Source organism: Rhineura floridana, chromosome 3 (genome assembly GCF_030035675.1).
Source record: "Rhineura floridana isolate rRhiFlo1 chromosome 3, rRhiFlo1.hap2, whole genome shotgun sequence".
NCBI classification, from domain to species: domain Eukaryota; kingdom Metazoa; phylum Chordata; class Lepidosauria; order Squamata; family Rhineuridae; genus Rhineura; species Rhineura floridana.
Window position 1 is genome coordinate 227,069,933 of NC_084482.1, and position 18,338 is coordinate 227,088,270.

An 18,338-nucleotide genomic window follows, 5' to 3' on the forward strand; every position below is an offset into this window, starting at 1 on the left:
TCAGTCATCCTGGCTCAAGGACCGAGGCAGTTGAGTATTTCAGCAGCTATATCCATGACTGAGCAGTCCTATTCAGGATCCACTCTGCTCACACAATATGAGGAGGGGGCTAGAAAAGTTGCCCTAAACATAGTCTGCCTCATCTCTCTCCCTGACTGGATTACCACATCCAGTGGGATCACCACTTAGCAGTTGCAAAAGCCATATGGAAGCCGATGTCCTCACTGTGGGAGGCTGTGTGGACCCAGAATTGGCCTCCATGGTCACTTACGGACCCACCATTTAAGACCTTATCTTAGAAGACAACCTTACTCAGCCACGAGCGATAGCCAATGAATGAATGAGTGCTTTTAGTGCTTTTGTTTGCTGCCCTGGGCTCCTCCTTGGAGGAAGGGTGGGATATAAATTTAATAAAGAAATAAAGAAATAATACACAATCACTTACGGCATAATCAAGGTGAAGGGAGTGCTGGAAAACTGGATGTGTACTCGATCTGAAACAAATTTTGGAGCGATGACTCCGCTAATGAGGTGGTCTCCCGGCCTGTAAAAATGGAAAGCACCATGTTGATCCCTGTTGAGATTCAAGGGGCATTTTGCCTTCTGCTGCATCCCGTAGGTTGCAAGAGGCAGCGACAGGAGCAGCGCGATCATTCTGGGTCTGCCATTGCACCCTCCTTGTGGCTGCGCCTCTCAACTCCTTTGCCAGCAACTCTAAAGAAGCCCAGAACTCTTGCAAGGCAGAGGCTGCAGCACCTTTGCAAATAAAGGGGAGTCCAACTCTGGCTTCACAGCTAAAGGAGATTGAGGGGAAGGGCCGTAGCTCAGGGGAGAACACCTGCTTTGCGTGCAGAATGTCCCAGGTTCAGTCCCTGCTGGCTTCTCAGGTGAGTCTGGGAAAGTTCCCTGGCTGCAGAGCAGCAGACAGTACTCAGCTTGATGGCCCAATGGCCTGACTCAGTCAAAGGCAGCTTCCTGTGTTCTTATTAAAAGTGTATTAATTAAGCTGTACACATGCATATTCCTCCTTCCCCTTCACCTGCCCCAAGGACTCTGTGGCACCTGAAATATTTCATACCCCAAACTTTGCAAATAACGGCATGCTGCCCTTGATTGCGGTGTTTAGGTAATTGCTCTCAGAGGCAATATTTGATTGCGGAGGGGAGATCCCTTGGACCTTGGGGAGAATAAGAATAAATCACTATGATTCTGATAATTATGAAGGGAAGCGAGTTCCTCGAAACTTTATGGGCGCAGGTGCAGAGCAGGAGAGAAAACGTCTTTACTCAATAGTCTGACATGATTCAGGGAGGGGAAAAGGTGAGTATGCCTGACCTTTATGGGCATCAGAAGAGCCCTGAAGGAGATGGACCAGGCCAATATTAAGCTAAATAATTTCTTCAGTAATCCATATGAAAGTTCTCAGTCCTCTGCATACTGTTTGGGGAGGAACTCCCCTCTGCCCCAGCCAACACAGTCCTGGCCAGGGAGGATGAGCCGCAATCCAGCAACTATGGAGTGCGGCACATTCCCCATCCCTGATGTGCAGCATTGAAAAGGAGCCTTCCCTTTGTACAGCACTGACTGGGGAGTGTGCAGCTTTTCCAGCCTGTCCTCTTTTATGGTGGTAGAGTAGTTCAGTCAGGGCTGGCCAAATACATGTCGCGGCCTGAGGCAGAGGCTGCCTAGCAGAGTTCTTGCAGCGGCTGAGCCCATGTCTCTGGGTGTATGCCACCTTCTGCAAATACTCCTCACTCATTCCAGGTGCACCAAAAGTGGTCCTCCAGGACAAGGCAAGGTGATTCAGGAAGGGAAGCCAGTATGCTGCTACGCTTGTGCTCCGTGCGCAGAATGGGCCCTCTTCATCTTAAACAGAGAAGCCTCTACAATGTGCAGTGATTCCTTGCCAGACAGGCAGCACACAGAGTACATCCCTGGCAGAAAAGCCAGCTTGAGAAGTTCAGGGTGCAAAATTTGAAATGGGAGCAGGCAGGCCTAAATCTGTTGAATTTAGGCCTCTGAATGCATGGCACATCCTGTACCAGTGAACCTCTGACACTTCTACACGTTGCTATTTCCTGACCCACATCTCCATTTCCCCCAACATGTAATAGAGCAGAGATGGTGATGGACTCAAAGTTGATGTTAGTGAGACCAAAGTCACTCTACTCCTCAGATGCAGACCATTGTACCAGATGTTCAGGAGAGAAGTACTCAAACAAGATCAATGTGTCCCCAAGAACATAATCTTCCTGGCCTATGAAGAATCCTTGGAGATCCTCCTCATTTCCTTAGCTCTATTCATGTCCTAGAATCATAGAATCACAGAATACTAGAGTTGGAAGGGGCCTATATGGCCATCGAGTCCAACCACCTGCTTGATGCAGGAATCCAGTTTAAAGCATACCCAACAGGTGCCTATCCAGCTGCGTCTTGAATGCCTCCAGTGAAGAGCCTGCTACCTCCCTAGGTCATTGGTTCCATTGGCGTACGGCTCTAACAGTTAGGACGCTTTTCCTGATATTCAGTCAAAATCTGGCTTCCTGTAACTTGGGTCCATTATTCCGTGTCCTGCACTCTGGGATGATCGAGAAGAGATCCTGGCCCTCTTCTATGTGACAACCTTTCAAGTACTTGAAGAGTGCTATCCTATCTCCCTTTAGTCTTCTCTTCTCCAGGCTAGACATGCCCAGTTCTTTCAGTCTCTCCTTAACCACAGCTTCTGCATTAGGAATGTTAAACGCCTAGAAACTTCCATAGTCAAAGCCAACAACCGGGACCTCTCCTACATCCTCCTCGTCTCCCTCCTGCTCTCCTTTCTGTCTTCCTTCCTCTTCATTGGCAGGCCAAGGAAAGGGACCTGCCTTCTCCGACAAAAATCCTTTAGCATCATCTTCTCGGTTGCCGTCTCTTCTGTCTTGGCCAAAACCATCACTGTGGTGCTGGCCTTCCTGGCCACAAAGCCAGGGATCAAAGTGAAGAGATGGCTGGGGAAGAGTCTGGCCAACCCCACTGTCATTTCATGCTCCAGTATTCCAGTTTTATACTCATTGCGAAGACTGAAATCTTTCTCCCCCTCCTTGACTTTGGACTTGGAAGAAACAAAGGAATCAGCCTTCTCTGAAGTCAGACCACCCATCTGCCATCTTCTCTGACTGGCAGCAGCTCTGCAGGGTCCTGGGCAGAGCAAAGGGTGTCCTCTTCCCTCCCCCACCAGGCTGTTCCTGGGACCCTTTTTGTAAAGGAAGCCAGGGCCTGAACCCAGAATGTCGTGCACAGAAGGCCTTTGCTCTGCCACTGAGCAATATCTGCAAATTCCTTTCCATTGGAGGATTTTCGAAAGGAAAGCTCCCTTGGATATTTCCCACAGAGGAATCAAAAGGCATCCCTTCTGATGAGGTTGTGGAGGGAAGATGAGGGTCTAGTCTTCTCCAATCAAGACAGGTGGGTCTGAGTCTGATCTTTGGCTTTTATGTGCTAACTGTATTGAATGTGACTGCTGTTCATTTCCGTGGGTTATTTGTAGCTACAGTGAGGTGCAATGGTTAGAGTGCTTGACTAGGACTAGAGAGACCTGGGCTTAAAGTTCCACTTGGCCATGGAGGTCACTGGGTGACCTTGGGCCAGTCACCAACTCCCAGCCTAACATACATCACAAGGTTGTCGTGAGGCTGAAAAGGGAGCATGTGCATTCTGGACAGTCCTGTGCATTCCTGTTCTGCTGTTCTAGAGAAGGATCTTTCAGTGTCCAGTGACCTTTGTGCATTTCACAGAGGAGGAGTCGGCTCTGCTGGATCTGGTTCAAAAAGCTGTGTATAAGGGAGTCATGGAGGAGGATTACAGGAATCTGCCTCTTTGGGTAAGCATCACCCTTTGCCTGTTTGAGGCAAACACACATGGGGTAATAGAGGGGAAAGGACATGTCTCTGCACATTCTGGCTCCACTTCAGAGCTTTGTTCTTTGGGAGGAAAACAATCTCAAACCACCCCACACCAAAATCATACACAGTTCAGTGAGGGTGAAGAATATTTCTCAGTGAGCTCAACCTGGGAGAATAAATAAGTGGCTCAGAGGCACAACATTTGCTTTGCAGGCAGATGGTTCCTGGTTAAATTCCCGGCATCTCCAGTTATGACTGGAAGAGACTCTAGTCTGAAATCCTGCTGGTCAGTGTAGACCAGTGATTCTCAAATGGTGCACGGCAGCACACTGGTGCACCACAAGAGGTGACTAGGTGTGCCTCGAATATTATGAAAGCATATTTTAAAAATGAGAAGAAGCCCATTTGTATAGAGATTTATTTTTATTCATAGTTTAAAATATGTTAATATATTTTTAATTTTGTACATGAAGTGTGCCAGAAATGTTTATATCTTTTACAGTGCGCCACGAACCAAAAAAGTTTAAGAACCACTGGTGTAGACAATACTGTGCTGGGTGGACCCTCAGTCTGATTTGGAATAAGTCAGCTCTCCATGTTCCTCTGTCTTCAAAAGGTGCCTAAGGCTCATCAGGGTTGGTGTCAGCAGAATTTGTGGATGGAAGACATTCTACGTTCAGGAATTCTAAGTGTTCAGCTGAAAGTGCTTGGAATCCCCCTGAAGACTTTCTGCCTCAATACAGAAATATCTGAGGGGAACTGGGGCATGCAGGGAAGTTGTGGGCGGGGCCTGCATGCACTCAACAGAGAAGCAGCTATTGGGCTTGTCCTTGATGAGATCCTTGGTTTTTGCCTTGCATTCCGATAAGAATTTTCTTTTATTTGTTTCCCAAGAAGGTGATGGGCAGCCCAATGAGAATGATATGGACTCAGTTATAGAATATGAAATCAGAAAAGTGACATATGAAAATCAAAGGGGACCAAAAATCTTCAGTTGGAATAAACAACACAGTCAAAATAATGTAAGTATCCACACCGGAGAGAAAGCACGCAAATGCAGAGTGTGCGGAAAGACCTTCAGTCAGAGTCAGCAGCTTATTAAACATCAAAGAATCCACACAGGGGAGAAACCATATACATGCATGGAGTGTGGAAAAAGCTTTGGTTGGCGTCAACATCTTATTAAACATCAAAGAATCCACACAGGGGAGAAACCATATAGTTGCATTGTGTGTGGAAAGAGTTTCAATCAAAGTCATCACCTTACGTCACATGAAAGGACCCACACAGGGGAGAAACCATATAAATGCACAGAGTGTGGAAAGAGCTTCAGTGCTAGTGGGAATCTTACTACACATCAAAGAACGCATACGGGGGAGAAGCCATATACATGCATAGTATGTGGAAAGAGCTTCAGTCAGCACTTTGGTCTTACTTCACATCAAAGAACCCACACAGGAGAGAAACCATATAAATGCGTGGACTGTGGAAAAAACTTCAGTTGGCGTCAAGACCTTACCAAACATCAAAGAAACCATACAGGGGAGAAACCATATAAATGGAAGGAAGTCAGTCAGAGCATCACAGGTAAAGGTAAACAAGCCTATCCATCTGGAGGATCCTAGCTCTATCTTCCTTCTGGAACATAAGCAAAACAACAAAACAGGAGTTGCTCTTGCCCCACTTCCAGCCTAGCCTCCCATCCAAATTTAAACCAAAGCTGTCCCTGGCCACATCCACACCAGGCCTTTATTTCACTTTGGGCAGTCATGACTTCTCCCAAAGAATCCTGGGAAGTGTAGTTAGTGAAGGGTGCTGAGAGTTGCTAGGAGATGCCCTGTTCCCCTCACCGACCTTCAATCAGAGCGGCTGACTGTTAAACCACTCTGGCCACTGGAGCTCTCTCAGTGGAACAGGAGTCTCCTCTCAGCACCCTTCACAAACTACACTTCCCAGGATTCTCTGAGGGAAGCCATGACTGTCTCAAGTGAAATCAAAGTCTGGTGTGGGTGTGGCCCCGATTAGCCAAGTCTAGCAGCTGTGAGTCTGGCTTTTAGAACTCTGACAGTTGGTTCTTACTGAGCATGCCTGACACTATCATTCAGTTCAAGGCAAAATTTATTAAATTTATTAAATTAATTAAAAATCAGCCTGGGATTTTTGTAATTTTTAAACTGCAGAAGATGAACATCACAGTATGCAGCAAGGTCAGTAATAGGATTAAAGGTGAACACGGCTGATTTTTAGTTAATTTCAACATTATGAGAACTCTGACTGAAAAAAAGTCTAAAAGAGGGTGGTTTCTCGCTTTTTACCTTTGAACTCTCTATTCTCTCTGTTTTGTGTATCACCATGAAAACTTAGAGGGTTGTTAATCAAGTGTTTCTGAGTTCAGGGCTATAAATTTTGTGAGGTTTTGTTTTGAAATGAGCTTATGGGAAGGATCAGAATGGCATGGGAGGTATTTTCAATTTAACATTGCGGAATGCGAAAAATCCATGCTGACTATAGGATACAGCCACTCTCATGGCTGTATAATATGTTACTGCCAGCCACCCTGAAAACCAGATCCAAGGGTGGACTATGAATCCTAATCAATGGCTGTGACTCACATGAGGTGGAGGATGTCTCCCCTTCCCTGGATTTGATGAGCTGCCCCTTATCCAAGCCTCCCCCACACGGATGTGCCCATTCCTTGCATGAAGAAATGCTTATTCCTCACCACCCCAGGGGCATCTTTGCTCGGGCTGGCAGCTTCCAAAAACAGAAGCCACTTTTGGGTTAGGGTGCTTTTGCTCTGCCCTATTTTTAAGACCTCTATGATTTATTCTAGAAGGGCTATGCATGGGTGTTTTTTTGGGGGGGGGGTTAGTTTGAAGTATTATTTTTCTTCTTCTTTGCTGGATAAGTTAAACATACAGTTTTATTCACACATGCAGAGATCCATAAAGAGTAACGACGTTTGGGGGGGGCGCTTTGCTCAGAGGGCATTCCACCAGGTCTGTCTCCCATCCAAAAACAACTCCTCATCCTCCTGCTTTTGCTCTGCAGCCCATGCCCTGGAGGACCCCCTCAGACCAGAGGGATGAACCAGAACCCCCCCACAACCCCCACCCATGAACTCCCCCCACCCATGAACTCACCCCCCCCATATTCTGGTTTTCGCTCTATCCCCAGTGAGTTTTCTGACCGGACAGTTTCACCCAGCAACAGGCTGGTCATCGCCAGGCTCTTCCTCATTGGCTGAGGTTCCGATGGGGCTCCTCTGCTATGCCAAGGCCACCCCCACATGTTCCATCGCCCCACAGCCACTTTGGGGGCGGGCAGGAGGCACATGCAGCTAAAACTCTCCTGTCTAGCTCACCCGGTGCAAACCACAACGATCTCTTCCTTGTGGGCTCGGAGACCTGCACACTCTGCAAAAGGCAGCGCCCCCCCTGCAGACCCCTCCTTGTTGCTGTGTGTGTTGGTGTGCTAAATTTCATTTAAAGCAGCTCCACAGCAGCAGAGTAACAGCAGATGTTGAAATGCGAGTGTGCCAGCGTGTGCGTTTGCCTAAGAAAGCAGGCTTTTACCCTGCGTCAGCATCACTGAGACCGGAGACTTGGTAAAATAAGAAAAGCTACTTTATTTACAGAAATACACTGTAGATCGAAAGGCAAACCTAGTTCTAACTAACTAGCTAACTTGGAGGCGTAACGTCCAGGTGCGGGAGTTAGCCTCCTGACTCAGGAGAGAGCAGAGACAAAGAGGTGTCTCCTCTCTCCCAGACAGTCGGAGGACAAAGAAGTGGAAAGGGCAGAAGGAGGAGGGGAAGGGAAGCTGCCCTAAAGACCTCACAGTCTAGCGACAGAAGGAAGTCAGAGCATCACAGGTAAAAGGTAAACAAGCCTCTCCATCTGGAGGACCCTCACTCTATCTCCCTTCTGGAGCACAAACAAAAGAACAGACCAGGAGTTGCTCTTGCCCCACTTCCAACAGGAGAGATGTAGAAAAATAAATACATAAAGCCGTCAGAGATGACTGTCAATTAACCAGAAAAAGGGCAACGAAAGCCCCAAGGGACACCACCCACTGCTTGGTGTGGGGGGCACAGTTTAGAAGGATATTGCGCTTCTCCAGTCCTTCTGTCCTCTTGGAAAGTCTGCATCCTCTGAGCATGGAAAGATGGTTCCTCGCAGGGAGAGTGATGGGATTCCAACAGAGCGTGAAGTCTAGCTGATGAGGGCTGCAGGCAGAGGAGAGAGAGAGAGGAACCCATCACTATGGGGAGGGGGCAGGCTCTGTGGTAACCACTTTGGATACGGGGCCAACACAAAATACCAAGAAGTGCAATGACTGAGTTAATCCTGCCATGTTAAGCAAAGCAACAGCTCCACCTATTGATCAGTACAGAAATAGCAGCACAAGGCATCTGAATACACTTTCTTTATTCAGCTACTCAAGCAACTTACAATACATCTACAAAACATATGGGTATAAAAAAATTCAGTATCACGGCAGATAAAATGAAAAGTTTACTCTAACTCAGAAACTGAGACAATATAGAGCCCATCAGACACTGTGAACTACAATTCCCATCATAATCCCTGACCATTGTGCCTGCTGGCTTCTGGGAGTTGAAGCTGGCAATATGGAGGGAAGACCATGCTGACTGCCCTTTCCCTAGCCCACCGTGAGTGAGGCTAGAGGTGGGGAGTGTCAAGCGAGGCACTGTGCTGGTCAGGGGGGCCAAACGGGGGGGCTTGACTGGCTCCCCAGCAGAAAAGGGGGGCAGAAGAAGGTCCTTCTCCAGATGGACCACAAAGGAGGCAGAAAAATCTCCTTCCCCTGAGGGCCGAATACCCGCCCTGGACTCTGCACTGGCCCCTGCAAAGGAGCTCTGCTGGACACCCTCCGGGGTGAGAAACTCTCCTGCAGACCCACTTCCAGGAGGCAAAACTGGAGTGTGTGTGTGTGGTGTTGGAAGTGGGCAAGAGCAACTCCTGTTGGGGTTCTTCTGTTTGTATTCCAGAAGGAAGGTAGAGTGAGGTTCTCCATCTGGCTGGGCTGGCCCACCTTTACCTGTGCTCTTCTCTACCTCACTTCCTTCCATTGTAAACTGATATGCTCAGGGAAGCTGACCTGCCCCTCCTTCCTTCGTCTTCTTCGACTCTCCAAGAGAGAGGAGACATCGCTGTCTTTCCTCTCTCTCCTGAGCCAGGAGGGCAAGACCCACATCTGGGCATTGTGCCTCCAACTTAGCTAATTAGTTAGAACTAGGTACGCCTTTCCTATTTACTATGTATTTCTATAAATAAAGGAGCTTTTCTTATCGTACTATTACGTCTCAGTGATCCTAATGCAGGGTAAAAGCCCGCCAGTTAGGTAAACTCACACACGCAGCGCAGACCTCTGACGATCTCTGCATATATGCACATGCGTTTCCACCACATGCAGATGCATGCTGCCATAGGTTTGAGACTTTGCAGAGAAGCAGTGAAGAAAGTTTTCCAGCCCTAGCCTCATGCACAGGGAAAGCTTTGGGAGTGTGGTGATTTATTCGTCAGGAAGTGGTTTTGTAAGTTACATCAAAGTTGCCTAGAGATTTGGCTATCTCTGTTAGGGGTCAAAGGCCAAGGACCCTTCCGGATGCGGGTCTTGTAGGGTTGTGTGAGTGCAGGTGGGCGGGGGTGGACTTCTCTCCGGTGCAGCACTCCCTTGGCTGCCTTACTTGCTCCAACAGGACCCCCACACACTGCTTAGCATGGACTGGAATGTCCCCCACCCAAAAAATGCCCTTACTCTTTACGGATCTATTATTATTATTATTATTTACAATAATTTTTATTCAAATTTTCATAAAACATACAAAACAAAATCATAAAACATTCAAAGACAAAAAACAAAACAAAACAAAAATAATTAAACAAAAAAAAATATTGACTTCCCATTTGTCACAGATCAAATCAGTTATAGGTCTACAATATATAACAATCCTGTCTCTTAAATCATATTATAAAATCACTTTCCTCCAGTAGTTATCTTAATTAATCATCAAATCTCATAAACATTACTTTATTCTTTCCACAAAAAGTCAAAGAGAGGTTTCAATTCTTTAAGAAATATATCTATCCATTTTTCTCCAAATAAACATGTCGATTAATCCATCTCGTTAATAATTATAATAATCTTATTGTCATAACCATAGTCCAAATAAACATTTCGATGAATCCATCTCATCAAAATCTGTTAGGTTCAATAATTTCAATAGCCATTATTCCATTATCCCTATTAGTTCCATCTTCCATCTCCAATAGTCCTGTTAAGTCCAGTAATTTCAGTGTCCAATCTTCCATTATCAGTATTCCATAATAATCTTGCTGTCGTAGCCATAGTCATATAATAAGAGTCTGATGGGAATTTCCTCTATCCCAAATATTTTCTTGCCATCCATTCTGAATAAGTTGCTGAAATACTGTTGTAAAGTCATATCTGTGTTCTTCTTTTTTACAAAATGCACTGGCTCATCTCTTGAGAGTTTTTCCATTGTCACATGGCTGCAGTTAATTCCATAGATTTTCTCTATATCAAACTCCATCACGTCATTCCAGTCCAAAAGATTATCCAAGCCATTGATAACTTTATCTCTAATATCTTCATTAATTTCTTCAGAGATAACGTTAAATTCCAAACAGTAGATTTTATTTCTAAAATCCATAAACTCCAGATCTTTTTCCAATTCCACATTTGTTCCAATCTCCAGGGCTTGTATTTTCCCTTTATTTTTTCTTTTCTCATCTCTGATCTCATTCTCCTCTCTCACAGGATCCCCTATTTCTTTAAGCTCCTGCGTCATTTTGCTCAGTTCAATTTTCAGCTCCTTACTACCCTGTCGCAGGGTTTGTTTCGTTATCTCAATCTCATCCATTATTTTCTGAAACATAGTTACTTCCAGATTCTCAGCCACTTTCTTGATTGCCATTTTTAAAACCACGAAAACAAAACAAAACAAAAATAAAGAAGAACCACTTCTTATTTCAGCAACAATTGGGTTAATATTCCAGGCTTGATGACATCACAGTATAAACAGAGCAGCCTGCCTTATCTCTCTATGTTCAAGAATGCAAAACAAATTTAGTTCCCAGCATCAAAACAGCTAGTGGCGTCGTGAAGAAGCAGATTCGTCAAAATAAAATAGACCAAAAAGAGAATAGTCCCAGACAATATAATATTCCTCGGAATAGAAATCAGGAATAGAAATCCCTCTTCTGTTTATATCTTTAGAATGCACTTCCAGGACAGCTTTTTGCGACAGAAACAGAGATAAGCTGTTAATTTCGTGAATAACAGAGAAGAGTTATAGCTCACCCAGAAGTTGTCCAAAGCCGATCAATCTGACAAATCTCCTTTGGCTGCAACAATTTAAACCAAGTAAAAAAAATAATAGAAAGAAGGGTGCTTGCCTGTTAGTCCGTTCTCTCTTTAAAGAAAAGATAAACGTATCGCTTAAACAGATAGAGCTTGTTCGGAAGTCCGTCCGGCATTGTTGGCTGGACCTTATCTCATAAATTAATGAAATCCAGTCCTCCCAACAAAAACAGGCTTTTGAGGTTGATCTCTACGTTTCTCCCTGCCCGGGAGAAATTTCATCAGTCAAAAAAAAAAAAAAAAAGTTCTGACTGATTTATATCTGAATAAGCTTCTTTTGAGGCGGGAGCCCGTCCCAAAAGCAGGCACAAGCGAAGTCCCCTTCCCGGAAGTCCCCTGTCTCACACCCTTTCTGATGGGGAACCAATCCGTTTCTCCATATTCTATCCTTGCAGTAGCCTCTAGTTCAGAGTATAGGTTGTGCATCAGGACAATCAGATACTGTGGCACCCCCATTTCTTTTAAAGCATTCCATAGTTTTTCATAATCCATACAGTCGAAGGCTTTGCTATAATCTGTACAGCACAGTGTGATTTCCTTCTGAAATTCCTTGCTCCGTTCCATTATCCATCTTATGTTTGCTATATGATCTCTGGTGCCTCTTTCCTTTCTAAATCCAGCTTGGACGTCCAGCATTTTTCGCTCCATATATGGTAAGAGCCTTTGTTGTAGAATCTTGAGCATGACTTTACTTGTATGGGATATTAAGGCACTAGTTTGAAAATTGCTGCATTCCCTGGAATCCCCTTTCTTTGGAATTGGGATGTATATTGAATGCTTCCAGTCTGTGGACCATTGTTTTATTTTCTATTTGTTGACAAAGTTTTGTTAAGTATTTTAAGAACACTTTTCACCTCACATTCTAAAATTTCTGGTTCTTCATTATATGGTTCCTCCATGAATGAATCTGCCATCCTTGATGACATTCTGTCATCCCTCTTTTATAGAGATCATAGAATAGTAGAGTTGGAAGGGTCCTATAAGGCCATCAAGTCCAACCCCCTGCTCCATGCAGGAATCCAAATCAAAGCATTCCCAACAGATGGCTGTCCAGCTGCCTCTTGAATGCTTCCAGTGTTGGAGAGCCCACTACCTCTCTGGGTAATTGGTTCCATTGTCGTATGGCTCTAACAGTTAGGAAGTTTTTCCTGATCTTCAGTCAAAATCTGGCTTCCCGCAACTTGCGCCCATTATTCCATGTCCTGCACTCTGGGATGATCGAGAAGAGATCCCAACCTCCTCTGTGTGACAACCTTTCATATACTTGAAGAGTGCTGTCATATCTCCCCTTAGTCTTCTCCAGGCTAAACATGCCCAGTTCTTTCAGTCTCTCCTCACAGTGCCACTTGTACTTGCCCATTGTTCTTCCCCAGTAGCTCACAGAGTGCCATCTGACCTGGGGGGGGGTCTCATCTTCCAGCACTATTCCATGTTGCAAGTAACATTTTGGGAGGGAGGGGATGCAAGCTGACCTCTGGGCAGTGGAAAGGGCCAGGTTCCTGTCAGACAGGATCCATCCTAGGTTTGTAAATTCCACCTGTGCATAAGTACTGGGCTATCCAACTTAAATGGAGGAACAAGAGAGCAGATTTTTGTTACAATTGTCTCTCTCTGCATCTCTTTCCCCAACCTGTTACCTAGTGTAGGGGAATTCTTTCTCCATTGGGATCTTTTGCTGGTGATCGTTCAAGAAAAGATTTGAGGAGACAGGCTTGAAGCAAAAAGGTAGGCCTTTATTCTTTACAAGCATATGCAGGGCCAGCCCCTCAGAAACATCCAGGAGAGACTGCACTGAGGCACTGTGGGCAAGTTGTTTTATAGAGTACAGTTACAGCATGTGACAATGATTTCACCAATCTCATGAGTCCTTGCCCACACAACATCATTCCAAACCAATCAGAAAGCATTAGCTAATTCCAGTGGTGATTCCAAGATTCTGTCCATCTCTTTAATATTTCCATTGTCCTACTGTCTCTCAAGACTAATGAATTTCTTTGGGACTAGTTGGACAGTTACTACTATGAATAGGCTTTTAAGCATACCCAGTACATTCTGTATGCCATTGTTGCATTGTTTTCTGATCAGTTAGGCTGACCCAGGTACATGTGGAAATACTTGGACAAATTCCATTAGTTAAGTTTGGGAACTTAGGGTGTTTGTGAATGTATGAGCACCCCCAGTTCTATTCCTTTGCCATAGGGGTTCTTATGCCCTTATACCTTCTCAGATTCCCAGTTCCTTACTTATAAAATACTTAGTTCAAGAGAGGGTATTATTTAAGAAACTTGAGCTCCATCTTGAAGCCATACAGGAAAAGAGAAAACTCGATAACTCTGGTTAACTCTGGTTAACTAGCATCCTTCAGCCTCAGAAATATAGAGGCAGGCAAGCAGGCCACCCCAGATGCACCCTTTTCTTAATGAAAAAACACTTATAAAGTTGTAAATTTAATACACTGGATTGTTTTAAAATATTGTAAAAAAATTCTATTTCTCTTTATTAAACCACTTGATTATGCTGTAAGACTTTTCCTCTATAGATGGCATTATTGCTATACATAGAAATCAAACTTTAGCAATTTCATCAATCACAACTTTCTCTTGCTTCCTGATTCCAAACAATAGGATAATGAATCAAGCATCAGCTGGGTCTTGGCATCGGCCAAATTTGGCAAAGAAACAGGAGATCGCTGTGACCTGTTGCCAATTGCAACACATTTTTACGTACAAGTCTGAATTAAATATTAAGATTCATGGTTCCCTGTTAGCCTGAATCTCAGGTCATCAATAGGCCTCTTCGATATGCAACTCCTTATGGTTATAAAAGAAATATGCCTTCTTAATAGTTATGATCATACATGTATGGATATATAAAATTCCCCATTACTAGCACCTACTGCTAAACTAACTCCGTACAAGGCCTCGAGCTTTGACAGTTAAACTCTGATATCAACAGAGCTCCCAGAAATATGTTTCAAAGTACAAATCATAATATATTCACAAGATTTCTCCACAGCATTTTATCACCATTCCTTTTCATTCCATCACGATACATCTGGGGGTCCAAGGCTGAGGGAGAACCATCTGAAGTATCACTGGAAAAATCTGAGGAGCAGGTGCAGGAGCAGAAACTGAGGAGTGAAGATGGAGCAAAGAGACAAGAGGAGAGAGAGACTCACACAGGGGACAAACCTTATAAATGCTTGGAGTGTGGAAAGACCTTCAGGTGGAGTAGCCACTTTGCATCAAAATATTCACACAGGGTACAAACCTTATAAATGCTTGGAGTGTGGAAAAAGCTTCAGTTGCAGTAGCCACCTTACTTCACATCAAAGAACTCACACAGAAGACAAACCTTATAAATGCTTCGAGTGTGGAAAGAGCTTCAGGGAGAGATGCGCCCTGAAGGTGCATCAAAGAATTCACACAGGGGACAAACCTTATAAATGCTTTGAGTGTAGAAAGAGCTTCAGTGACAATAGCAACCTTACCTCACATCAAAGAAGTCACAGAGGGGATAAACCTTATAAATGCTTTGAGTGTGGAAAGAGCTTCAGTCAGAGTAGCAACCTTACTTCACATCAAAGATGTCACACAGGGGACAAACCTTATAAATGCTTCCAGTGTGGAAAGAGCTTCAGTCGGAGTAGCAACCTTACTTTGCATCAAAGAAGTCACACAGGGGACAACCCTTATAAATCCTTGGAGTGTGGAAAGAGCTTTAGTCAGAGTAGCAGCCTTACTTCGCATCAAAAATGTCACACAGGGGATAAACCTTATAAATGCTTTGAGTGTGGAAAGAGCTTCAGTCTGAGTAGCCACCTTACTTCACATCACAGAACTCATACAGGGGACAAACCTTATAAATGCTTGGAGTGTGGAAAGAGCTTTAGTCAGAGTAGCCACCTTACTTCGCATCAAACAATTCACACAGGGGACAAACCTTATAAATGCTTTGAGTGTGGAAAGAGCTTCAGGTGGAGTACGGACTTTACTCGACATGAAAGAACTCACACAGGGGACAAACCTTATCAGTGCTTGGAATGTGGAAAGAGCTTCAGTCAGAGTAGCAACCTTACTAAGCATCAAAGAACTCACAAAGGAGACAAACCTTATAAATGCTTTGAGTGTGGAAAAAGCTTCAGGTGTAGTAGCACCCTTACGGTGCATCAAAGAAGTCACACAGGGGACAAACCTTATCAGTGCTTAGAGTGTGGAAAGAGCTTTAGTCAGAGTAGTTACGTTACTTCGCATCAAAGAAGTCACAGAGGAAACAAACCTTATAAATGCTTGGAGTGTGGAAAGACCTTCAGTAACAATAGCAATCTTACTTCGCATCAAAGAAGTCACACAGGGGACAATCCTTATAAATGCTTCGAGTGTGGAAAGACATTCAGGTCAAGTAGCACCCTTACGGTGCATCAAAGAATTCACACAGGGGACAGACCTTATAAATGTTTAGAGTGTGGAAAGAGCTTCAGTCGGAGTGGCCACCTTACTTTGCATCAAAGAGACTTTTCGTCAGAATGGCTACCTTCAGGCACATCAAAGGATCCATTCAAGGGAAGAGATGTATCAATGCTTTGAATGTGGAAAAAGCTTTAAGCAGAGTTCAACTCTTTCTGTGCATCAAAGGATTGTGGAAGGAAATTTTTTGCAATTTATTGTGCTCCAAAGGACAGAGTTTATTGAGAGAGAGATCACCAAATACCAACTCTACCCAAAATATGCCAAATGTCAATGTACTGCCTTCAAGTCGATTCTGACTTATGGCGACCCTATGAACAGGGTTTTCATGAGGCTGAGAGGCAGTGACTGGCACAAGGTCACCCAGTCAGCTTCATGGCTATGTGGGGATTTGAACCCTGTTCTCCCAGGTCATAGTCCAACACCTTAACCACTACACCACACTGGCTCTCTAAAATATGCCAAGCAGAGCTTTAAAAGGGGATTACACGTCATACATATGTCACTTTCAAAGGCATATATTAAATTCCATACAAAGTAAAATCATACACCTTCTGGGTGGTTCTTTACCACATTTTGACCCTGCCTACCCATGTGCCAGCTACAGAAAGTACCTAACATCCCCGTGACCTGATATTTCTTCTCAAAACCCAATCTTAAAGACAGTCTTCCTCTGTAAAATTCTCTCATTGTGACTTCCCCTTTTCCCATCTCTTTGCTGCATTTCAAAGCTGCTTTCACTTTTACATTGTAAATATAATAAAACAGGAGCTTTTAGATCCTGAGCTCTGAAAAGTTACATTTTCTGCTCTCAGTCCCCCCGTTTGAAACTTTGTTCCAACCAGGGTTATAACTTACCAGAGGTACAGAAATATGCCTCATTAGCAGGGCAGTGGCCTGACCTTTTGGCCAATTTATCAGTGGGTTTCTTAAACCGCTCCTCGTTCTCGACTTCGTGAACTTAGTGCTATATGGTTGAATGTGGTACCCCAAAGTGTGAGGCCATGGACAAGCTCATGGTGTTCTTGTCTACTGCCTCAACAGCACATTCTAATGCAAACTGACTATAATTTCTTTTGATGGGGGAGGTTTTATTAGACTAAGGCCAAATTAATTAACCTCGGGCATATCTATAACTTCAGAGCAAAACGCAAGTTCTTAGTAAACGTTGCAGGTTATATACCCTCTTCCATTCGGATCGTCGGGTCATTAACCCTTACCCAAACCAAACAACATAGACTTTACTCTTGCAACTTCAAAGGATTACAACATTTCAGAGTCCAAATCTTCTCAATCTTGGAATCTTCCCTTTCCAAGGCTACCCCCTGCTCCACACGACTGGAAACCACAAGGATTGAAAGTCCCTCGAGGAAAATTCCTTTCGCTGCTTTTCAATGTTCTTGGTGATTCAAAGAACAACAAATTATGGGACCCTGGGAGGCCTAACCCCAGAGACTGGCCCGTGATTCTGCGTACAGCCAGATTTGCATTTTAGGATTTATTATGACCCTTTTATTGTTGGCGAGGACAACGCTTTGTCTCTAGAGCTCCTGTGCTCCCATGCGCAGGTCCTGAGGGTCTTAATCCTTGGTCTCAGGGATTGGCTTTGTTGCCTGGTCACAATCAAAGACGAGCTCTCAGACAACGAATCTCTGTAGCTGGCCACACAGACCCCCTTGGATGAAGAACGGGGAGACCTTGCAGTCTGCTGGAAGGAATGGGCATCCGACAGCTCTCATCTCAGGCTTGCATCTAGACGTGGACGGCTTTACTCTTGGAAGAGGTGTGGGCAGCTTGCATCTCAATGAAGTGAAATGGACGCACAAAGCGAAGGCAAATGTGAAGAAAGGCCTTTACAGGAAAATTGCAGCATGCAGCTTACTGGGTACTGTAAGTGGTCTACAGGCTGAATGTCTTTAACGAAAGAATCTCCCCCCCCCTTAATAACGTCATAGGAGAGGGGAGACAACATTGGTTAATATTTTCTTAGGAGCATGGTCCAAATAGAAGTTCTTACCTTATTTGCAGGAATTTTTCAAACCTGTGAATGGGCAGTCTCATCTTCCAATGTCCTCCTTAAGCATCTCTAAAGGCACAAAACATAGCAACCCTGAAGAAGCATAATGCCAAATAACTCACCCCAGAGACATAAAAGGTATGACACAGAGGTTGAGTTTTGATCGCACAAGGGATGTAAGAAGTACCCAGTTTTTAGTGGCTTTCCTTCCTTATAAGCTTGACAAATTTCACAAACCCTTAAATATTGTATGGCCACAACGGCAAATTTGGAAAGAAACCAATACCTAGTTATTGGTTCTATATTTAAATGAGACAAGCCAGAACGGTTCATTATTCCCTTTTTGGTATAAGGCCTAATTCTAAAATTTTAGTCAAATTCTCTTTGTCAGCCACTGGCCACTGAGCAAACCATTCAAACCAGGATGCTAAGGAAAAATGAACAGTTGCTCCTGTCTCTGTAGCTACATTAACCCTATTTTAATAATTTGTCTTTTTCACAGTCCATGGTATATGCGATGCTCTCCACCAATGCCACATATCAAATGAGTTGATTTTTTTCTTA

The 18,338-nt window shown here is 44.3% G+C and overlaps 1 protein-coding gene across 1 annotated transcript; it reads left to right on the forward strand.

Annotated features, from left to right (window-relative positions):
• Positions 1-4,804: 4,804 nt before the first annotated feature.
• Positions 4,805-15,772, forward strand: LOC133379093 (zinc finger protein 160-like; the record flags this gene model as incomplete). The annotated part of the gene is made up of 2 exons (XM_061613703.1): positions 4,805-5,438; positions 14,553-15,772. Coding segments are annotated over exons 1-2 (1,854 nt in total), but the record flags the coding sequence as incomplete, so codon positions are not given.
• Between the last annotated feature and the right edge of the window lie 2,566 nt (positions 15,773-18,338).